The sequence below is a fragment of the Petromyzon marinus genome, chromosome 47 (genome assembly GCF_048934315.1).
Source record: "Petromyzon marinus isolate PM22_M1 ecotype Great Lakes invasive population chromosome 47, UKy_Petmar_22M1.pri1.0, whole genome shotgun sequence".
Taxonomy (NCBI): Eukaryota; Metazoa; Chordata; class Hyperoartia; order Petromyzontiformes; family Petromyzontidae; genus Petromyzon; species Petromyzon marinus.
The window spans coordinates 6,438,467-6,463,120 of record NC_133713.1 but is presented as its reverse complement, the minus strand read 5'-3'; the positions used below and the strand labels follow the sequence as shown (position 1 = coordinate 6,463,120).

Genomic DNA, 24,654 nt, shown 5'->3' with positions numbered 1-24,654 from the left:
CAGTACACTCTGAAAATATCCAAAAATGTTTTAGATGTTTTTTTTTTAATAAAAATGTTGCCTCTCAGTGGAGAGACACTGCAGCCGTGGGAGTGGCGTGATAGGAAACAACATCTGAGCCCGTGGTTAGACCACGTGGTTCGAACCCCTGCCGTCTTGTGCGTTAAAATAAGTCACCTTGCATCGCTTTCCCCCTCGGCTATCGCTCCTCCGCACAATAGACAATGTTTCAATTCCGACGACGAGGCATCTGCGGTATCGTCTCGGTCCCAACTCTCCGGTGGGGGGGGGGGGGGCTCCATCCCCGCACTGAGCTCCTGGCCTCACGAGACATCTCAACTTGGCTGGGAGCCCGAGCGGAGCCAAAGGGCGAGGATAACGACTCCTTGCGTGTGCACTGTCAGTCGGTTCGACTCCAACACAGCGTCATGGGTCTCGGCTCATTCAGTGGCACGGCTAGGTTCTCTGCAGTGGAAAATTTTAAAAAATAGCCTGGTGCCTTCCTGAAACACGTATGGGCTCGTTCACTGTGTGTGATGTCAGTGGCACGGCTCGGTTCCTGCAGTGGAAAATAAAAATAAAACACCTGATGCCTCCCCGAGCCACGTACGGGCTCGTTCACTGTGTGTGATGTCAGTGGCACGGCTCGGTTCCTGCAGTGGAAAACACATTCTGGTGCCTCCCTGAGCTACGCATGGGCTCGTTCACTTGTTTGATGTCAGTAGCACGGCCAGGGTCTCTGCAGTGTAAAAAAAAAAACATCCTAGTGCTCCCTGAGCCAAGTATGAGCTCGTTCACTGTGTGTGATGTCAGTGGCACGGCTCGATTCCTGCAGTGGAAAAAAAAACATCCCGGTGTCTCCCTGAGGCACGTATGGTCTGGGCTATTGTATGTACGGCATGTGAACTTATTTCGCACCGTATGTAGAAGACCGCGCTGATCGTAGGTGCAGGGGAAAGACAACAAACTAAAAACAAAAGGCAGTTCTTAAGGACCATGAGTTTTCATTCTAGATTTAATAAGCACGGCGGCGACAAGATACGGTTGTCCAGTGGAAAACAAAAAAAATATGTAGCTGTAGCCAACTATGCCTGCCGACAAGTAACACAATTTCCCGAGGATATCGAGAGACAGAGCATGCCCCGTGGGAAAAGTGCAATTGTCAGCTGCACCGCAAATGTTACCACCCACCATGTCAAACTTCTAAAGCAACTAAATCAAAGGGCAAGGCTTACCCTGCACTGACATTCTGTGCAAAGATAACTTTGAAAATGCCACAAATTGTTCTGCGGTTTGATTTAATGCACTGCAACTGAAAGGAATGCCTACTTTAATGTAGCTGGTGCACAAGAAGCACATTTTGTTTTGAAAAAAATATATGGAAACATTCTTTTGCAGGCGCCACGGGTGTTTTTTTTTATCAACGAGGGGATTAGCGGTATAAGAATATTAATAATTATAATGTGCAGCCCTTTGTCAATCCATTGATGGTTTGAAGGCCTACCCGTGCCATCGCTGTCACGGAGTTTGTTTAACCACCCTTCACTATGCTGCCCAGTGCGTGTTGCTGAAGGGGGGGCAGAAAAGGTGAAGATTTTGCTTGCCACTGGCATTAGCCGCGACCGGGAATCATCGTGCAGTGCGCTTAACCGCTCCGCCACTGCTTCCCCCGTGAGGATATAATGTGCAGGGAATTTTGAGAATCAATCAATCGATATTCTTTCTTCAAAAGCCAGTTGAGAGGCTGTTAAGATTAAGAGTCTCTTGTCGCGGGAGGCTGATGCAGCGCTCACGTGGAATTCACCTCGTTCAGGTTTGGAATATTAAATAAAGCAGTGACTTGGTGATTACAAAACGCAATACATTTTGTTAACTCAACTACCTTATTGTAGTTATAGTTCCAGTGACTCTCACCTGCTCTCTCATAAAGGGAGTAAATATATTTAATAATTATAATAAGACAGTGAACGCCCCAACCACACCCTGAGTTATGAATATTGAACAGACTTCACAAAGCCACGCCTAGCTTTTATATATTCACCTCGTAGGCGGGGCCAGCCAGCCCACAGTTACAACCACCACCATCATCATCACCCCCACCAACCTTACACATTTTCCAATAACGCAGGGGAACGGTCTGAAAAGCCACGCACGCTCTGCGGGAAAAAAAAAACTGTACAACAAATTAAAAACATTTGCGTGAACAAATAGAGCAATGTCTCTTTAAAGAGTACAGCAACGCAAGCAATGCTCCATCCTGCTGCTGTCTGTCCGTTGTGCCTTTTGAGAAAACTGAAGGAGAAACTACGAAACTGCAACTGGCAAGACGAAGGCAACGTGAACCCGGTTCTGTTTAAGTAGCGCCCCAATCCCCTGAGCGAACGAGACGCTTTACAGGGCAGTGACACTGGTTGTGTTTCGGCTCGCTGTATAGGGACTTGGCAAAAGGCGAATGCAAAATACGGTACTGTGTTGAACTTATTTTGCACCGTACGAAGTCAGCCGTACATCTTGCAACTGCACGCTACAGAAAATGCATGGTCGTTCACGGTGTGTGCATCATGCATGGTTGGCTACGTACGGTGCGAAAGAAGTTCAACACACATGGCATACTATTAATCCCAGAGAAGCCTCAGTGAGTCTGAAGACGTGTTCATATGGTTCATGCCATACTGGGATGTGTGACCAAACCCATGAACCGAGTGCTTGGCTACGTGTGGCAGGATACCAGGGATCGGGGCGACTGTCAGCACTGCTATTTTCCTGGCCATGGCTCAGCTCCACACCGACAGCACCTGGCAAGCACTGATGGACTCTCCATCCAAGTACGAACCAGGGTTCAACGCCTGCTTAGCTTCAGAGATCCACCCTAATGCTGCAAATCTGCATCCTAAACCATATTGACAGCGATCTTTAAATGTGTAATTGCAACAAATAAAACATAAATATATTCCAGACATTCTCAGTCCACCAGCTTGGGAGCAGCACGCTTGGCTATGTACGGTGCGCAAGAAATTCGACATACATACATACATACTGTACCCAAGCCATTTCGGTCATGGTTGGAGGAGGTGGTAGTCTAACCATACTTCACCACGCCGGTCAGTGCGGGTTGGTGAAGGGAGGAGGGGGTTGGTCGGGAGCTGTTCGGATATCACTCAGCACGAATGTTACCCGTGGTCTGGAATCCAACTCGGGGTGACCTATATTCTTAGCTCTTTCGGTAAAGTCACGTTGAAGGGAAACAATAAAATAATAAAATATATATAAAACAACGTGACTTTACGGAAAGAGCTAAGAATATGAATTACTGCAGTCACGAAAGATTTAAATCGGGGTGACCTGTTTGTTAGCACAGCGCTGCCAATCGCTGTACCACCGATCCATCGCGGCTAAAAACAGGTTTATAACAGAGCTGGAGTTTTTTGTTGTTGTTGTCTGATGGCATTCACGGTTGATGTTGCTCACAAAAGTTCACGGCACCGGCAGAGCTTTGCCCGTTCGAGCAGTAATCTCGTCGCATCATCGCAGGTACATCACGAGGTAGTAAGTCGCAAGCATGAATAGGTATCCGTGAGTCAGCACGCGTGTTTAAAATCACATCGCCCAAAGCGGATATTGGATTTTTAGATATGTATTGATATTAAAAGTACATTACAGAAAAGCCTTTGCCCTGATCAGTACACCTCTTCAAGTCGCTATGTCACCACGCACGCCGATAAGTGTACATGCAGCCGTGAGTAACGCGTGCATATTTCGCATATTTTGGAAGGTTCTTTTTGTACATCTTGCTTTCATTTATAACACCAGGTACATGTGCTGTATTGTATCTACGCGCTTTGATCGCTGCGTAGGAGCAAATTGCTGTTTAATCAAAGTCCAATAATTATAATCTGCGTGTCGTGTTTAAGTATTTGAGGAGGTAATTCTCATTGAGCGGTGATGTCATCAAATTCTAATTATACTTTAAATAATCATCCACCGAACAAATGCACACTAGCGGATTCCATCGTCCCTCCCCCTATCTCCCCGGCTGATTGGGGAGGCTTCCATCCGGCAGTGTATAGACCATGCTCATGATAGTTATGAACATATTCATACGTAAGATTGCAGCGATACTAAAGATTAACGGCCATAGGCAGACCGCTACAGCTGAATAGATAACACGAATTCAATCATCCGACGATGGCTCGCTTGCACGCAGACAGCTTTATGCGGGGCGGTGCTATGATTTAGCGTTCACATTCTTTAACGGAGGATGAAAATGCTGAATTGTACCCAATGCGCAGAAGGAATTACTTACCAATAACACGGACACGTCTAAAGGATAACCGCTAAGCACGCTAGCATCATAAAGTCCGACAGAAAAACGAAACCCCGAACGAAAAAGCTACTCTCGAACACCGCCACAGCACTGGGGGGGGGGGGGGGGGCGGGTGTCATCTCGTCTCATAAAACTTTGCTCCGCGTTATGATCCCAATACATTGTGTGTTGTCTGTGTGCTTGTGTGTGTGTTTGTGTGTTGTCTGCGCGCGCGCGCGGGGGTATATGCGCGTTTTGCTTGACGGATGGCGAAGACGTGTGTCGCATTCGCTCAGCCAAATGTGTGTAAGTTCGGTGATAAACGCTCGTGTGATGCCTCCACACACACACACACAAATATATACATGAACTGGATGTGCAAACACATAGAGAGACACACACACAGTCTTACCGCGGACTCGCCACCGGTGATGAGCCAGGCGAAAGCGTTGGCCATGATAACCAGAGCCCACAGCTTGGCTCTCACGTCGTGTCGACTCATGGCCATTGCAGTAGTCTCTCTCTCTCTCTCGAGCAGCAGCAGCAACAGCAGTAGCAACTCAAGCCAGCACCATAACTGATTACGCCTCTGTTAACACTTTCTCGCGGCCACCTATCTGACTGCTCTGTGCGCGCTGCGTCGTCTCAGCTTCGCCTCGGCTCTTCTTCGACTCCGTTGCTGGTTCCCTCTGCTCGTGTGGCTCGTCTCGCACGGCTGCTCGACCCCCCCCCCCCCCGTCGTGCTTCCATGAGTGGCCGCCGAGGAGGTGGAGGGGGGGGGATGAGGATGGAGGAGGGAGGAGGGGAGAGGCATTCCCTCCTCCCACTCACCACGACCATCCGACCCCACCCACACTGCCGAGCGCTGTGCTGCGCACATACACAGCCCCCCACCCTCCAAAACACACACATAGCCCCCCAATCCCCCCCACCCCGATGCAATTTGCTCGCAACAAAGTTGCTTCAACACCTCGTCCAAAACCATCACTTTTTTGGCAGGAGCGGCGAGTGTTTTTTTCGTGTGTGTGCGTGTTGGTTTTATCGCTTCTGGTTGCTGGACGCGATTACATTGCAGAGGTTCGTTGGCTTGACAGTTTGTGGATTCGGACGAAACGTCGTGAATAGATTGAATTACTACTGCACCTCGTGCTGTGTATAGATGCTTGCCACGGGGGTGCGGTGTTGGGGGGTGGGGTCCTGGGCTGGACTGCCGCAGGATAAGGGGGGAATTGAGGTGAGATGTTACGGTATCGCAACTCCGGATAGCACGGTTGGCTACGTACGGTGCGAAAGAAGTCCAACATACGTGTGAGACGGCGATGCGTTGCAGCGCCCAATTAAGCGCAAACCTTCTTAAAGTATAGCAAGCATTGGTCTGTAACGGTCAACTAAGGTTACACAATGGGGGCAACTGTCAGTTGCATTGTGATTTGGGTTTGATTTGGCGTGTATTTATATGCTTCGAATGTTATGTAAGTCTCAACGTGTGAACTTAAAATGTGTGATCATTGCCACTTGTTAGTTTCCTTGATGTTAGGCTCAGTATGAACCCCTTGTCAACGCAGTTCACGCTGGTCAGGGCGGGTTGGTGAAGCCGGGGCCAGCATAGACGGCGGAGCATAGAAGTACAATACAATATGTTATTTTGCCGCACCTCTACAAACTTAACGTAAAACAGCCCTGCAGTTTATAGACGTTGACCTACAGTCAACATCATACCCCAATAACTTGCAATGTTTGGTCAAATGTTCATATATATGCGCCAGAGAGAAATTGCAATCTGCAGTGACACGTTGGAATTCTCTTTAATTGTGATTCGGTAACATCCTAATCGAGATTTTTTCAAGCTAGATCCGCCTGGCATTAAATACATCCAGTAACACACAACGTACCCCCCCCCCCCCCCAAATGCGTAAATAACAAACGCACTCATTACACGCGTGCCACACACGTGTCGCGACGGGATCGGACAGTTCCAGGACGGGAACGCGCTCAGACGGGGCGAGCGCGACGCATCCGAAGCTCGATTAGCGCTTGGGCGCTTGGGCGCTGATCGGTCGTCTGAAGACTTCGTCCAGCGGCGGATTCAACCGCGGGGCTCACGACGAACAACGGGCGGGCACGAGTCATCGTCTCCCCGAGTCTCTCTCTCTGTGTGTGTGTGTGTTCTCTGTAGAACGTGCGCACTGAGTGTGCCGTTGCGGGTTGGTTGGCCTCTCTCTCTCTCTCTACCAGTGACGTGTTCCCCCTCCACCCACCTCCTCCCGTGCTGCGGGTTGCGAGCGGGGAGGGAGGGAGCTGTGCTTGTCTCTTACTCCCCCCCCCCACCACCACCACCACACCACCACCCCACCGCTCCTTTCCTCTTGCGAACTTTGCTGCTCCCTTCGGCTCCCTTCCATAACTCCTCGACCAGCACACACGCGCGCGCGCGCACGTATCGCCGTTCTGCAATCGGCTTGTCAGGCTGGCGGGGGGGTCGGGCGAACCTCTTGTGAACGTGATGCTGGAGTCGTTTCGTGATACATAGGGGGGGGGGTTTTGTTGGTGGTTGTTGGGTGGAGAGGTGACATCGGTGAGCGTCTATCTCCCTTCTCTCTGTGCGTCGCTGCGCGGTGCTCACTCTCTCTCTCTCTCCCCTCTCTCTCCTCTCTCTGCTCGCTCAGACACACGCCGCACAACTTTTTACTCGTGAAATTATCGACGCCGTCGGCTCCGCTTGTTTTTCACGAAAGTTGCTGCTGCTGCTGTTGCTGCTGTTGTTCCCTTGGAAGGGGCCGAACAAGCGCAACGTAGTCGCTCAACAGCAGCGGCAGACCGGAGAAACCTCGGCAGGATCGGCGAGGAGAGGCGAGCGAGCGAGTCAGAGGCATCGCCTCGCAGTCGGGAGAGGCTCGCAAAGATGCGGTGGTGAGTTGCGGGGGGGGGGGGGTGTGGGGGTGTATGTTGGTGTGTGTGTGTGTTATATACATCGGTAAACCTTCTTTAATGTATTCATAACCCATTTCGCCTGTCCGCGTTCAGCCTCAGTCGCGCGAGAGAAACGATGTTATCACAGACGGCACTATGAGCGTTGACCTGTGCGAGTTTACGCTAATACATGTTGTGTTTGTGATGTATTTATTTTAAACTGCCCCCCCCTCCCCCCCCCCCCCCCCCCCCACTGTCTATCGGTGTACAGGGTGACCGTGCTGTTCGCGTTAGCACTCTGCACGAGCACTGCCAATGCGGTGAGTATAAGCACTGCAATAACCTCCGTTATTCATACAACAACAAAGTTATCGTGATATACAGACTGGTGTTATTCCACCGCTGGACGAAGGCCGCGTCGATCACGGGGGTTGTTTGGCCATACTTCACCGCGCTGGTCAGCGCTGCGTTGGCGAAGAGTGGGGAGCACCGATTGTTTCGCCGTGGGCTGGAATTGAACTCGGTCGGCCGGGCTGCATAGTGCGGTGCGCCAACCACTGCGCCACCGCTCCATCAGCATCGCTCATGTAGATGACAGTTGCGATGTGTATGTGTGAATGTCATCCGTGTCATTGGTCATGTTATCTTGAACAATCGTCGCCCGTGCCATGTAGCAGCGTTGCCTGACAGTTAAGAGACAGTTACAATCACATGCACTCACACCGACCTACTTTATGCGTGGTATGTATGAACGTATTACAAGTGACATCAGACCAACGCAATGCTATATTCGGCTGTGGACTTTAAACATATTAATCCACGATATGCACGGTTGTAAATAATTCAGCTACATGATGGGACGTTTGCACGGGTTGTGTAGTGTGTGTGACGATGACACGGGAGTGAATAATATACTGTACTGTAATCAGTCACCATGCACTTAGAAAGCAAGTGAAGGGTGTGATTTCGTGGGTATTGTGTGTACTTTTACGAACAATAATGCAATATTAATGTTTGGCGTATTTAATCATTGGGTTAGTGGGGGGGCGGGGGAATTAAAACAAATTGCAACTCATGTTGTTTTCAGACGTGTGTAAGTGTCCAAAAACCGAACTCAGATCTTGTCTAAGACTTAAATCATATGGGAGTATCCAAACATAAAAAAAACCGAGCGTCCCTCCCACGCGATGAATATTCATATATGGTAATAGCCAGACGAGACACGCCCCGCGTGGGCGGGATAGGAGACGCCCTTCATGAATTAATAAACAGGCGTGAACAATTGGAATGCATCGCGTTGGAATCCCAAGTGAAATGTTGTTTTGTAATATGGGCCCAATTGAACCTACAACTGGGAACGGATTTCAAAGTGAACGTTGTTGGTATGCCGTTGTGCGTTTTAAACTTTGTTTCAGGATTTTTATTTTCGCGATTATTTTACTTCCTTTAAAGTCTTCAATCGTAAACTGTGGTGCCTTTTAACGAACACCTTTTCAATATTCAAAGTTTTTGGGTTAGATCGCGTAAGTATAAATGTGTCGAAACCCTCCACCACCCGACACGGCCAATTAGTAAGGCATTTGTCACGTAAACAAAACGCCAAATAGTTACCACTTCAGCCCACCGGTGTGTTGAAGAGTGAATCCACAACATTTACAATCTACGTTTTGAACTGAACACCTCTTGTTATTATTATTCTTGTAATAAATGTTCCCAAAAAAAACGATAAGCTGTAATTAACATCTCATCGGAGACTGCCAGGGCTCTGATGGTGTTCAACTGGAGGCCACCCTAAACACCTGGGCGTGGTATTTTGGGGAGCGGTATTTGCCCCCCGCGATCCTTTAGACCCCACGAGCAGCACGGCTTGTAGCTGGCTGGGTGGTGTCCTAAGTTTTAAAAGCGTCCAGCTATAGCCCTGAGGCAGGGACGACGCACATCCACAGTTCCCCGTGATTGATGTGAAAACGTGTCAAGGTGTCCGGCCAGCTCAGCCCCACTGCCCAGAGGCTTTGCGCCCCAAAGTTTTCGCACTCGGTATCAGCTGCGATCCATGTGAGGTTTACCCACGGTCATCCTCGCAGCGGCGGCTTCTGGCTAACCATCGAAAACAGACGGCGGTCACCGCATCATCGCGCGCTTTCAGATGCGCTTCTGCGGCCGTCTGGAACGCTCTTCCAATATTCGGAAGCCACTGGAGCTGTGCACTTTTAAATATAGATTGAAAACTCATTTCTTTAGAAATGCTTTTTGTGTTTAGCTTGTTGTCCTTCCTCTGCACCTCCGATTAGCACGGTTGGCCACGTACTGTGCGCAAAAAAGTCCAACATACATACATCATCACGATAAGCGCTTGTGTAAAATATCTGCATCGCACCCATTACGAGGAACTGGGAGGGCCTCCTTGAAGATGAAAAATAACTACCAAGCAATAGCCCCAAGGGCACTGAAACACATTTGCACTCACCCAGTTTAGCGAGGTAAGTGTTACATATAATTCCCAGCATTATTGGAAATAATTATTGTTTTGTGTTGGATCGATCAATCGTGAATGTTTGGAATGCATTTAAGTTATGACGTGTTTGGAATGTGCTCTGTAGAGCAAGTTAAAACAAAGTGGCATCAGAATGTAGAATTGGAGGCACATGGAAATCATGAGAGAGTTCGTTTTTGTCCATTTCATCACGCATACAAAACATTTTGGAAATGACAATACTTTGTAAATCCACTATTGGATGAAGGCCTTCCATGCCTTTGGCCACCGTATTTTTTTACCATACTTCACCACACTGGTGAGTGGGGGGGGGTAAAGGGGGGTGGCCAAGGACTGGTTTTGGTTATTACTCACCATTGATGTTAGCCGTGGCCAGAAATCGAACGCCTGTTACTGGGTTCAAAGCACAGCGCATAAACCACCTTCGCAACTACTGCTACGCCCCTACACCTTTTTGCCCTATGTATTTTTTAATTGCCAATTTTAAATTTGATTTGAATATCATTACAATCACACGGCAACACTTGTACAGCAATGCAATTGACCAATATCAACTGCGCAATATGTCGTGCGTGCTATGATATTGCATCTTTTCTTCATTTTTTTTTGCAACATGTAGGTCAGTAGGTGCATGTGTGCTCAGTGATAAATAACACAATTAATTTAAATTAAAAACACGTTTTCTTGTTTGTAAACCGAAGCGTGCATAATTCCCAGCAGATAAAACACATAATACAGAAACCCCAGATGTAGTAATCTGTTGCTGGTTAGTAGCAGACTGGGTTGTCTTGTCCGTAAAAATTAGACACAGATGTTTTTTGGTCGCAAGGGCCATGCCACTCGTGTTTTTGGCATTCGTGTTTCTAAGAGCTACTGCATGTTTATCAGGCAATCCCAGATTTTTTTTTAGCCATTTTTTTCTCATATCTCTCAATTTTATACACATTTGTGCTTTTGGCGTCAAGTCACCAGATGAAGAAATAGCCATTCGGAACTGCCGTAGAGCCCAGTGCCATCTGGAATGTTCTTCCTTTCCATATTAGGAATCCACGAGAGCCATCCACTTTAAAATCTAGATTGAAAACTAATTTCTTTAGAACTGCTTTTTGTGTTTAGTTTGCTGTCCTTCCCCCGCACCTCTGATTATCATGGTTGGTCACGTACGGTGCGACAGCAGTTCTACATACATACACGAGGAGCTGCACGTTGCTTTAAAACTGATATTTGATTATCTGGTTTTAGCGGCTGTGGTTATCTACAGATCAAGAAAAAGAATTACTTAATAAGATGTTTTTTTTCTAGACTCACTGGTGTACCAGAGACCATAAGCTCCATGCGACCACGGGCAGAACATGCAAACTCCAGGCGAAGTAATTCATATCTCGCCACCGCGACGCCCCATTTACTCCCTTAGCTGCCACTCCCTTGTTCGCCTTGACCCCTGTCCATTGTCCCATCTAGACCCAAGCCCACTGAAATGTTTCTTGACACTCAAACGCACGTCTTCGCAGTCATTACGATGGCCGCTATCGTGTTTCGTTTGGCACTCTGCGTTGCGGTCAACATGATCATTTTGTTGTTGTTGTTTCAACCTCGCTGCTCGAGCCACTGCCACGGCACTCGGTCCGGACTTTGCAGAGTGGATTAATGGCGACAGCTGCCGTCTCAGCCTCCAAACCCCTCGCCCTAGGTGTGAACACTATGCGTGACAGCGTTTGACACGAGCGCGTCCACGAATGCCGTCACAATGCTCGACGCGCGTAAAGTTATTGCAATAACCAGTGGTGGCAAAGAACGATAATATATATTATCATTTTGGGTCATCCAGGTTTTTCTTTCAGATTCAACACACCGTGCATGCTTTACTGCAAGAGCGGTAGTCCCATGACCAAATATAGTGTGGAGCTGTGCATCTGCCACTCTTGTGACGGACACGTGTTAACAAATGCGTACAAAGAGGTGCTTTGAATACACTTTTGTTCAAAGCTTAGGGAATGGAACCACTTTACGGAGGGACACAATCGCCGCAGTTATCTTTTTTGGATGAAAGAGAATAATTTGGAACACTCGCGCGAAACATTTTTGACAAACTGGGTTATGAGGCCCAGGGCCAATAATGAGTTGGTTGGCCAACCAGCCATCTATCGAAATCAGCTCTCCAGCCTCCCATAAATCAGCCTCCTGTAAATCACGTGACCTGTGTCTGCACAACCCTTACTCTGAATCCCTCCTTTATCCCTATCTCCTATCTCCTCATAAAACAGATATTGCTCCGTTGCAGCTCACCGCAGCTCACCCCTTCTTAATTCTCCTCCCTCTTCCCTCTCCTCTCATTGTCACCACCATCTCATCTTCACCACTTTCTCATCCCCGGCATCTTGACCTGGCCATTTCTTCTCCCCCCCCCCTCCACCTCTCCTTCCTTCTTCCTGCCCCACGCTCCTTCTATTTTCCCCGTTGCTCATCTTGAGCCGTGCCCTCCTCTCCGTCCATTCTTGGGCACTTCTGTCCCGCCTTCCCTTCGCCTTTCGCATTCGTCTATCCGTTTCCATTCATTATATAATTGACTCTACTGCTCTTCCCCGTGGTGCAGTGCCAGGGGTGAACAGTTTCACGGGTTCTACACATGCACGCCATTGTGTGCTGTTACCCACTGCAACATTTCGGTGGAACGAGACGGTGCGGCGAATAATTTGAGACAGACGCCGCACTGCCCATTCCCACCTCCCACTCATCCTCCCCTCCCGCCCGCCCGCCGTTATTGAAATGAAAAAATGTCAGTCCACCCTGTTCAGTGCATCACTGAAGTTAACCAATTAGGGCTTCCGAAACCGTGTCAGACAGTCGGTGCTGGAAGTCAGCGGGCGGGCCTTTCAACTTGTTCCAGGTGGCTTTGCGATTGGCACATAACGCTGGGACCCTGGAATGTTGGGCTGGCATCAATGCTCGGCAGGTTAGAAGCGACCGAGCAAAAGCGCAGCACGGACTTTCGTGTCACTAGTTTTGCCAACAATGGGGTAGCTTGTCGGTGTTGTTTAGGTGGCAGGAAAATGTTTAAAGGTTGTTTTTGATTAGTTGGAATCTGCAATCTAACAACCCTCATATAAGAGGTTATGAACATTCTTTACAAGTTTGAAGCCATGTTGTTTAGGTGGTGGGGTAATGTTTTGTGGGATTTCTATGTAGCTGGAATTTAGTCTAACAGAACGTTGCTCGATAGTAGGGCGGATGGGAAAATGCAGCCCCCTGTCGAATGAACCAGCTGTCACTTGGAGGCGTTTCAGAAGGAGTTCTGTGATATCTGCTTCCATTCTCTAAACACTGTCTAATTGTTTTGGGTAATGTTGTTTAGACTGTGAGGTCATCTTTGTAGTTTCCCTGTATAGCTGGTCTGGACCATCTGGCTGGCTACCAGACAGTTGAGTGACTATGTTTGGAAGCATGTTTTTAATAGCAAAAGTTCAGTCAGTCTCCTGGCATGCCCACGGCCTGCCATGGCTTAATGGAAATGTTTGCAGAACCACTAAAGTGGTCTAATTTTAAATTCTCATAAAATCCCGGAGGTGGCCGAGAAGTTCAGAGGTCGGAGCGCTGAGCTAGCACCACCGAGGTCCTGGGGTTCAAATCCACACAGTCGCCGATGATTAAACTGGCTTTCTCAAGTGCAGTGAGTTGATGGTCTCAGTCCGGTCATTGATGGTTGCTCAGTGCACACACACACACATAGACACCTACCTCATAGCAGATTTGGTTCTGCACAGCTCGACCACAGAATAGCAACTTTCGTAGCAGGAAAAGTGGGAAAATGCTGCCCCCTATTGTGTGGATCAGAGGTCACTAAATCTCAAAAGATGCGTTGTGGTTTCTGCTTCCGTGGGACGTTCTCTAACAGGCTGTTTCACTGCCGTACTGCAAGAGTTCTGAATGGTTTCTTCATCTCCGATTAGCACGGTTGGCTATGTACGGTGCGAAAGATCTTGAACATACATACGTGCATCTTCTGATGTGACAACCGACAACACAATAGGCATAACATGTTTTATGGAAAAGACAAAACAGTACCCCATAAATGTTAACATATTTTATATCCTGTTTTGATGAAGCAATATATTGTCAAATAATTGTGGAACTTTTAGCATTAATGATAATTTCATACATATGACCAAATCGCCCAAAATGTGCCGGATCTCATTGTATCTCGCAAGCTAAGCTGATTAGAGCCCGGATAGTGCATGGATGTACTATGCACCTTTCTCTCCCACACATTCAACAACCCACACTCACCAGCGTGGTGAAGTATTCTCAAATAACCATCCCCCCCCAGCCCCCCTGAAGACCCGCACGGTGTGGTGAGGCCCTCATCCAGTAGTGGGATTGACACAATAATTTAATTCGCATGTCGATGCATGGGCAGGAGTGTTTGCACAAGTCATCGTTTTCAAAGTTTCTCAACCCTTTTTGCCATTCGGTCGAAGTGGGATTTTTTTTCATGTTACGTCATGAATGTTATTTTATTCCAACGTGCCATTGTAAACTCTGCAGCCTACTCTGAAACTGTGCATCACATGTGACATGTACGTATTAGGAGTGGGTCCAAAAATATACGCCTAACTTGTCCCTGAACATATCCCAAACCTACCCCACCCTGTCCAAAATCTTATAGTGCGCCCCCTTCTTCACGCACCAGAGTAAGTGACTGTGGAGTGGTGTGGGATTGTGGGGGGTGGGTGGGGGGTTGACACAGATGGTTTAATTTGGTTTGTGTCCATTCCTTATAACATGCCACTGAAACCACAATAGGGGTCCCTAGCTTTCACAATATTTGTTTAGCTGGGGTCTCAAGTCGTCGCCTCCATGTGGCTGCTGTGAGATCTCGACTAACAATATTTTTTTGGGTGGCACTATGGCGCTTGGGCACATATAATAAAAAACTTCACGCATTTTTGTCAACAACACCGCCTTGCAAGGAACAAAAATATATATTGTAGGCAGTGTTTGGGCAATGTCCCCCTTTTTCATAAAACTATTATATTTAATTTTCCAATAAAACATGCCATATTGGGAAATGGCCCTTCTTAGAGTGCCCCTTATCCACGTGCTATGAAAAAGAGCCATTGCCAAAAACGTTGCCTATTTTAAGTTGCATTTCTTATAGGGGGCAGGGTTTTTGACGAATGTGTTGAGTTTTTTTTTTTTTAAAGAACAATCCACGGTAGCACCTTAAATTCCTGCTGCTATCTTGCCCCTATCGCTTTGAAAGCTCCAGACTTTTTTCTGCCTAATTAGCCCTTGCACACTCGGAACTTGGTTTGCTTGCATTATGGCAGGAATAGCCTTAATAATTTGCCATGGCAGATGTGAACAAAAAATACTCGATTTTAATTTTGATTGTTGCCGATTACTTTAATACAGATGTGAAGTTTTAAAAAGGTTATTGACAGCTGCAGCTGTATAATTATTGTTTACTTGCGGTTTCTGCGTGGTTGGGTGCTGATTTAAGTAACAACAACGTTTAACCCGTGGCAGCTTTATTTAAAAACGTATAATTATCCGGGTGCCTTTGAGCCAGCGGGTCTCCTTCTAATGTGACGATCTTAAAATCGATTTGGTAACAAGGCAGCCACGCAGGACGGTTAGGAACGGTTTACCCAGCTACTCGACGGAACTTTTAGAAGTTTCTTTAATTTGACAATTTAAACCCTTGACATTCGTATTCAATCTCGAGCATGTTAAACATGGTTTAGTGCAGCTTATGAATTCCTTCCCTATTATGTAGGAGGGATTATTTTTTAAGTACACTTGTGACAGTTTTGAATTTATTTAATGTTATTCTCTTGGAGACGACGTTTATCGTCTCTCTTGCGTTCTGTTTGTCCTTTCGGTTTTTTTTACTTTTTCCGACGACATTAACTCACGACGGTGAAAACGTGCGCACAGCACCACAGCGCAATATACAACACACTCAACACAGAACAGATAGTCGTTGCTGTTCTTGGAAAAAATAATAATAATTTCCTAGTGTTTTGGGGTAGAAGCAAACGTATTAAAATTCATGTAAAATATTAGGTGTTTATAGTACTCCGAATGGTGTCATTATTTATTGCATTGACGTTATTGTTTTTCTTTTGCAGTTACCCAGAACATTTAGCCGGCCAGAGGCCAGGGCTGGAGCCCTCGAGTCGTCCAGCGAGCTGGGGGTTTCAGTGTGCGAGCGTGGTCCAAATATCTTGTGACCCCTAATTAATCGACGCCGAACATGTTTTATTCCTTCGCGCATTCGTTTCTGTCTTAAAGAAACCTTACTTAAAAAACAAACAAAAAAAACCCTAGTCAGTTTTACAGGATTAAATGTAGGGGGGGTCACAAGACATCTGGACCACTTTGTACAACCGCATTCTCCAGATTATAAGTCGCACATTTTCTCCGTGTATGTTGAGGCAAAACTTCGGGGCGGGTCTTATAATCCAGAAGCGGAGTGTGGTGTGTCTGAGCATATTTGTAAAACTCTATTGACACGGGGTACATCGTTGCAGTGGGGGGAGGGGGGTGCGTATTACTTTCCGGAGTGGCTTGTAATCCGTAGAATACGGTGAATATGATCCCCAACTGAACGGCAGGACCATCTCCCCGCGGGTAGAAATACAAAACACATATATATGCGGCTGTCTTGTTTTCAGAGGTATGTGCGGCAGCAGCGGTACAGCTGTCAAGATTGCGAGTGGCCTGGCCGTGGAATTATCAGGAGATGCCTGCGGGGAGCTTTGGCCCTGATTTATAGGTGAGATAGTTATGTGGCAGCCCGCTTCAACTTCATAGTTTCACTTTTTTCGGCAGAATAATTTTCCAAGCGTCGCTTATTTTTTCAGCACAATGTTACTTTAAACGTGTATCGTAAGCTAGGATATCCTATGTTAGCTGCCCCGCAGAGAAGATATTTACGAATGGTTCCTTGAACTAGGTGTTTTTTTCAGCGGCTGTTAAACCAGTTTGTCTATTGGTAATATCCTGATCTGTCATTTAGATAGTAAACTAGAGGCTTTAAGATTTGTGTCGTGCATTTTCCAACTGGGAAATCCATAGCAACATAGATTTTGACTAAACATTTACATTTCTGTTTTAGAAGGTGGGGGGGGGGGGGAGGGATGCAGTAAAAACAACAGATTACAAATCATGCCCTCGCCAACCAATTAGTGTGCACGTATGAATGTTGATCTTCTTTCACACCGTACGTAGCCATTCGTGTGCAATACTGCACTTAGTTGGAATGAGTGGTGACTAATCCACTGCTGGTTTGAAGGATTCCTCAAGGCCCCCCCCGCCCCGCAATTTCTCACGAAGCCGCGATGTAACAATCCGTCAAGCGCCTGCACAAGAGCCGATGTATTTACTCCATCTCCTCGATGGACGTCCTCTTGGACGCATTCCATTCTTTGGCTGCCACTCCGTCTCTTTTTCTTGACCGCAATCTTACCATCCCTTCGAGTGACATGTCCTGCCCAAGGCCAGCTACTTTAAATAATAATGATAACGCTCATTTATTGTGCGCTGTACGGGTAACATGGCGAGCGATATCCCAAACGGTCCCAGGGCACCCCTTAACCAACCCACTCTGACCGGCGTGGTGAATTACGAATCAAACAACTCCCAATAACACGCTCTTTGGTTTTGGCATCATTTTTTTAAATATATAAGTCGCTTATTTGACTCTATTTCATTTTTAAAAAACAAAAAACGAGAGGGCAATGAATCGTCGATTGTGAGACTGTGAAGAAGATAACAACAAATCGAGAACAAGCGAAAGCCACGTGGGGCTGCATTTGCAGACCCGGCTGTGATAAAGCAAGGGTCAAATCTCAAACGATAGCAACAGGGGGTATCTGGAAGTTCATCTGCGACCAACAATGGCTCACGGCTGCAGATAAGAGCCTCGATAGGTTATAGCTATGGGGGGAAATTTCAGAGCCCGAGCACGGCTAGTCGTCTTCACTGACACTCGTAAAGATGAGCAGCAAGATAGGTGAAGATGCGTTCGCAGGGCATTGATTTTCAATCGAAGTGGGCAGTTTCCTTTATCATGCAAGACCACACTCGGTGTCCTCACTGCTGCCTTCAGTCAACATTCCTATCTTGAGGGCCCAATTCAGTGGAAAGCAATAAAGCAATCAATTAAAAAAAAGTGTAACTGTAACCACCACGCAGAGAACCACTCAGCAGAACACTTAAAGATGTTTATCCGATAGCGTCCAGGCAGTATGGCAATGTGTGCCTCACACATGGCCCCAAAATGTGCGTTTGTGAAGAGCAATAAACCAGAAGTAAACAACGCGAGGTTCTATTAAAGATTTTAAAAAACGACAGTGAAGCAAAGTAATACATCCCACAATTAGAGCAGTTCCAGCACCAGCCCAGTGCTGCGCTCTGGCCTATAAAACCAAAGTCAGGTAATTGCCGACCACTTTAACCTCACGGATCAGCCGCTTGCGGTGGTAGGCCTGGCCACTCTGCGGCATTCTGAGCTTCGCTCGACACGAATAAGTGCATCGTGGCACTCTGGTCTTCGGTCACAATCGAAATAAATGTGAGGAAATGTGGCCGACTTCTCAGCGCCAGCGATGATGGCGTGATTAAATAACTTTGGACCAGTTTCGTGTCCTGCTCGAAACGCGTGGTTTTTCGGCCTGTACTATTATTAGTTTTGATGGATTTGTCAAAGCATCTGCAGATTTGACGTTCAGAGTTCAATTCTTGCTTGGGTACACTCCTCCTGTTGTAGTCATCTCAATGGTGGGATGGCTTTGGATAGCTTGCCTGATGTATTGGTTTGCCCAGATAATTCCAGATTTATTCGTTTAACGGTGGCTAGGAGCCTATCATGATTTGTCTGGGTTTGTGAGCGAACAACGATTTGTCAGTTGAGTGAAATGCGTACACGTTACAAATGGTGTTTATTATTATTATAATAATACTTGTGCTCCGCACGGTTATGTACGCTGCCCATGGGACTCGTAGTAACTTTCAAAATAATTTAATTTCAAAAGCATGCACAGCAATACCCCGGTTTACATCGGGGGTGCGTTACTGAAAGGTGCGACGACGAATATCGAAATGGCGCAAATCAACGAAATGTTCCCACGAGAGACAAACAAAGTCAACGGAGGGTGCGGTGATGCTGCGTTCATGCGCGCATCTTCATCCCAGACGTGCTCACAACGTTACATTCAGTTACTTAAAATACTGTATTCAACACTAGTCTACGGCAGTGAACTGTGACACAAATTACACAGGGTATAATAACGTAAAAAAAAATCACCCAAAATACGGTGCGTAAATCTTATATTGAGCCCCTACAGTGCAGTACACTGCTGTACGCGAAACGCAAAGCGGTTCGCGTACAGGGTTGCGGTGGAGGCGAAGTCTGAGAGGCGACGGATAACGAGGAAGAAACGACGGACGTTGCTGTCAGCGACGTGAGCGTGGGGGTTTTGACGCGACGCAAATTGGGTAAGCGGTGTTCATAAAGTGGACGACGAATTCAATATAGTCAATCACGGTATTACTATATTGAATTCCAAACCAATGCAGGCATACAATGGAATTATTAGCGTTTAATATTTTTTTATTAAGTAGATATTTTCAGCAACAACCGGTACAGGATAATGCAGAACCGGGGTACACAGAGTCCAAACGAACCGACGTAAAAACGTCTAAAAATAGAAGCCCCCAGTTATAAATACGAAATGGCAGAGAAGCGGCCGGAAGGAAATAAGAAGAGAAGGAAGGGTAGAAGAACGTAGGAAAGAGGAAGGAAAGGGAAATACTGAGCTTTCTTAAACATAGAACACAAAGAAAGGACATCTGTTAGTTGGCCAATTATTGTTGTTTTATTACTGGACCTATTTACCCAAGGTGCGTAAATATTCAGGCCATTTTTCAGCCTTGGGATGTTTGGCGACAGCTGCTGCGCTTCTTTAAATTATGGTCCGCGGGATCTTTGACGTCCGCTGTGACGCAGACCGCGTGCATCTTACGGTCAATGCACCAGCAGTAATTACCAGGGCAGCCTGCCGGAGTCAAACCGCCAAGCCTCTGCAACGAGCGGGCGAACAGCGCAACTGCTGGGCCCGCGTTGGCGCCACCGACATCATCGCGGTTTTGAGATTACAAAGCAAAGCTCGTGCATTACACACGATCCTTGTGAAGCAGAGCCATGGTTCCAGCCGGCGAAACTTAAAAAAAAAATTCAAAGGCAATTATCCATTGGGGAAAATACCGCACCATCTCTTTTTTTCCTGGCGAGAAACCCGCGTCGAGATGCGACGACCGTTTGAACCAAACAAAAGTCTAGTCGCTACCGCCTGCTGTCAGGAAAACATCAACAAAGCCGGGGAAATATGAGTTACGTGCTGCGGGTTAAACAACGCGTCAGGAGGCCTCATCGGGCCAAGCACAGCGGCCACTCCTCTTATCCGCTACGCGCGGATCGTGTTACACGACTGCATTTGTATCACCCCCCTCCCCCACCCCCCCGCACATTGCACGCCTCTTTTCCGTGCGAATAAGTGCAATCATAATCATATTCGTCACACGTAGAGGGGGGCAACTTCGCTGGAACTGAATGAGAAGAACCATGCCGGCGTCGTACACGGAAATCAATTTGGCTACCTTTGTGCGTCTCATCGGCCCACGTGCGTGGCCCTCGGCGTTTAGAGAGAACGGTTCGCAATCGGAAAAGGTTGCAAGTTCACATCCTGGTTGGGGGTTGACTCAGCACATCGTCCGTCCAGGTGAAATAGTGGACGCTGCGTGGTGGACGTTAAGTGGTCACTTCTGTGAATAGATTTTCCTCCGCCATCGGAATGTGGATGCTCCACCACTTGGGTCAGGGCTGTAATCGGGAGATAAGCACTGCCTGAACGCTCACTTGAGTAGGAAATCGCTCATTCTATCAACCCCGGAGCGATGGTAATGATGATAATTTGTTTTTTTTGATAGAGCTCCCTTATCGCCGTGGTGTCTCGCTGCCGGTGACGGGCTGAGCCAGCCGACGTGCCAGGGGTCGAACGTGCGCACCCTCCCGAGGTTGCGTCACTCGGCCAACTCGAAATGTTACGACCGCACCCAGTGACCCAACAGCATCATTGCTTCCAGTGGGGGGGGGGGGGGACCCAATTTAAAATTCTGCACCAATTATAGAAAACCTTCAAGCGCACGGGTCCATTCTTGTCCAGACGATCGCGCACAGAGGGAGGGTACGCTCTCATTGGAAGTGGTGGAGTTGCTGTTGGCTCAGCACACAAAGGTGGAGTGTGTAGGTTGCTCGCCAGCCCCCCCCCCCCCCCATTCTGTCCCCCTCCGCAGGGGTCTCAGTCCACATGCTCTGCTGCTTCTTTGTGGTGGGCAAAAAAATGTAACAACGAGACTCAAGTTATGAAAACAAAGATATATTCGTGCAAACTTTAGATTTGTTGTTCTTCGAGAGCGTGTGTATCAGCTTATTCAACGGAGCAATGCGGCGATGGGGCAAAGAGGCTTAATAGCCTTGCACAGGGTGGCCCAGCTGTCTTGTGACCCCCCCACCCAAATTAATTATCTGAAATTGTACATGTTTTTCATTAAGGGTTATTTCAAACAGAAATGAAAGGTTAAAACTAATTTAGGGGTCAATTCATTTGGGGGGTCGCAAGACATCTGGACCACCACCTTGTAGATTTGAGTAGCCGTGCAGGATATGGGCACCGCGTACCATTCACGTACTCAGCAAAAACAAAATGTACTCCCTTCACCGACCCGCGCTGACCAGCGTGGTGAAGTATGGTCAACCCCCAGAGATGACTGACGATGCACCTAAACCCTGACCCCCGCGTCCCCAGTGGCTCTGAAGGAGAGGGGGTGGTCAGGATCACTGATAATGAGGATGGGTATGTATTGGTTGAGGAGTGGCGGCACGGTGGTTAGCACATTTGCACATATGAGCCTGCCGTTACGAGTTCGATTCCCAGCCCACGGCCGCAGTTGAGCGTCAAATGATATTTGAACCGGGGTCCCAAGACCCCCTTTTGACCAATCTGCACTGACCAGCATGGTGAAGTACAGCAGTATGGTCTAATAACCCCACGTTTCCATACTTATTTTTTTACAAATGTATTTTCTTGCATACCAGCAACATTAAAATATACATTCCTTTAAGTTTGAAGCGCGTGACGGTAAATCAAACCATGGAACAGTTTATGGAATTTTTAAAAGTTATCTTTACGCGGAATGTCTGTGTATGGTCAGCCCTGGGCTGCACATAGCTATATGAGTCACGCACTGATGACCTTTCTAGCAATTAGTTTAATTGTCCAGATTCAAGGTTTGCAATTCGATTCAACAATCAATTATTATTATTCCGTCTTGAATTAACTGTAAAGTCTCTTATTGTTTGTGTTTAATTTGCACAGTTTTGCTATCTCCGCCTAAATGTAGCGTCGGGGTACCATTTTCATGTTGCAGTAGAAACGTGCGTGGCGATGTTGGGGGGGGGGGTGAGGAGGGGGAGGAGGATATCACCGACCCTGTGATATGTGGCACATCGCGCGATAATATCACCCCTGCACTCCGCGCCAAAAACAACCGCGGCTTCTCACGGCTTATGGGAGATGCCCCCCCAACCCACCCCCCAAAAATCTGCAAAAACTCGCGGGATTTTCTCTTCCGAAGCGCAAAGGGGCACCGCGTATTTTTCTGCCTCGCAAACGGTCAGAGGGTGGATTTTTTTGGAGTTCGTGCGAACAGTGAACTACCGGTTCACGCACGGCACGATCCCATGCACGTGTTCCGAGCGCACGAATCTATTTTAACCGGTGAATCGACAGATCGTCACTCGCTTACTATCCATGGCACATGTTTAACATCTTATGAGTCTGCTGTTATCAATTAAACGCAGACTAATGACCCGTCCTTAGTTAATGCGAGGTGGTTACGAGATGGCATTCCAGCGAATGGGTTCTTGAATCCATCTTTGCGGAGCTATGAGTGTTATTCCACTCCTATGTATGTCTTTAAACATATTCCCAGATGCTACTAGTTAATGTAATTGGTCAAATATGCCAAGGCAGGCCTCTATTGAAAAACATACGATACATCAGTGTGGTTTCCATGATAAATAAAGGGAATAATTTGATGTATTATATTATTACTAGCCTTTTTCCCATCTCACGATGGAAGATGTAATATTTACGAAAAAATTGAGCAGAGTATATCTTTTGATTTAAAGCTTTCGTGACTGCAGGGATTCATATTCTTTCGGTAAAGTCACGTAGAAGGAAAACAATAAAATACGAAAAATATAAAACAATAAAATTCTCTTTTTTTTATTTAAAGCTTTCGTGACTGCAATAATTCATATTCTTAGCTCTTTCGGTAAAGTCACGTTCAAGGGAAACAATAAAATAATAAAATATATATAAAACAATTAAAAATTCTAACGACGTTTCGACCATAACACAAACGGTCGTCATCAGGTGTGTCGGTTTGCATAAATGTATTTATTTTTAAACGGTGTATTTATTTATTTATAAAAAACCGTCAGCGCCACGCGCAGCGATTTGTCAGTTTATTTAGAAGGACAAGTCCATCTATGTTCTGAAAAGAGGAGGGGGGAGACGAAAAATTAATTTATGCTGTCTGAAAGCCACTGTAAGCGTGAACAATCAATTAAGACCTGAAATGGTTTATCAAATCTTTCCAATGATTGCTAAGCCAGAATCCATCTTCTTGGTTGGAATTGTCTCTGTGCTTGTATATGTGAATAGCCTCATGAACGAATCTCTCATGGTAGCCAGATGGCTTACAAAGAACCTCTGTCTTGGAAAAGTCAATGTCATGTGAGCCTACTGAATTATAACAATGATATGCTTAGCAATCATTGGAAATATTTGATAAACCATTTCAGGTCTTAATTGATTGTTCACGCTTACAGTGGCTTTCAGACAGCATACATTAATTTTTCGTCTCCCCCCTCCTCTTTTCAGAACATAGATGGACTCGTCCTTCTAAATAAACTGACAAATCACTGCGCGTGTCGCTGACGGTTTTTTATAAATAAATAAATACACCGTTTAAAAATAAATACATTTATGCAAACCGACACACCTGATGACGACCGTTTGTGTTATGGTCGAAACGTCGTGATAATTTTTTTATTGTTTTATATATATTTTATTATTTTATTGTTTCCCTTCAACGTGACTTTACCGAAAGAGCAAAGAATATGAATAAAATTATCACGACGTTTCGACTGCAACACAAGCAATCATCATCAGGTGTGCAAACAACAGCAAGAAAATTTGAAAAAAAGTGGCGTTTTTTTAACGTTAGAGTATATCTTGTGTAAATTTAATGGCAGTGAATATTGCACGAAAGTATGCCATCAAACACTTCACTGCAGTTCACTGTAGCACTGTATTAATGGCAGTGAATCTTGCACAAAACGAAGTAATAAAACACTTCACTACCGTTCACTGTAGCACTGTATTAATGGAAGTGATTCTTGCACAAAACTACGTCATTAAACGCCTCACTTGATGTCACTGTAGCACTGTATATAACTGACCTTCAATTTGTTCAAATTCACTGCTCTGATACTTTATTCTCTTCTGCTTTCGGTCGCTGGGGGTTGAAATAAATAGGAATTCGATGCAATATCTGGGAAATCACCGAGAAATGTCTATTTTTACCATAATGTAGAAGCATAAATTAGACTTACCTTTTGTTTCCAGTGCTGAAGAAATAAATAAAGACTTTGTTGCTGCGCAGAATTATTTATTAGATTCACTTCCAATAAAGAAACGTGAAACTTAAAGCGAATTTGCGAGAAAAAAAATTCCGCTCGACCTTCTTCTGCGTGAGTCTAAAAATCCACCTGCTCATGAATATTCATGATGGGGGGGGGGAGCGGGGGGTGCGG

The 24,654-nt window shown here is 46.5% G+C and overlaps 2 protein-coding genes across 4 annotated transcripts in view; one reads left to right on the top strand and one right to left on the bottom strand.

The window, feature by feature from the left end:
• The window catches only part of LOC116952474 (uncharacterized), a 140,847-nt gene extending 135,784 nt beyond the window's left edge, over window positions 1–5,063 (bottom strand). Inside the window, exon 1 of the mRNA XM_032971856.2 lies at window positions 4,716–5,063. Within this exon, the coding sequence (XP_032827747.1) occupies window positions 4,716–4,811 (96 nt within the window). The 5' untranslated portion in view covers window positions 4,812–5,063. The remainder of the gene's footprint in view (window positions 1–4,715) is intronic.
• A 298-nt stretch (window positions 5,064–5,361) lies between these two features.
• COL4A6 (collagen type IV alpha 6 chain) overlaps window positions 5,362–24,654 on the top strand; it is a 186,591-nt gene continuing 167,298 nt past the window's right edge. The window contains exons 1-3 of one of the 3 annotated variants that reach the window (XM_076074332.1): window positions 5,362–5,380; window positions 7,078–7,213; window positions 7,485–7,533. In XM_076074332.1, coding sequence (XP_075930447.1) covers window positions 7,206–7,213; window positions 7,485–7,533 — 57 coding nt within the window. In that variant the 5' untranslated portion in view covers window positions 5,362–5,380; window positions 7,078–7,205. Of the gene's footprint in view, window positions 5,381–6,622; window positions 6,904–7,077; window positions 7,214–7,484; window positions 7,534–24,654 lie in introns of those variants that run through there. The other 2 variants (XM_032971838.2, XM_076074331.1) reach the window with 2 other exon arrangements.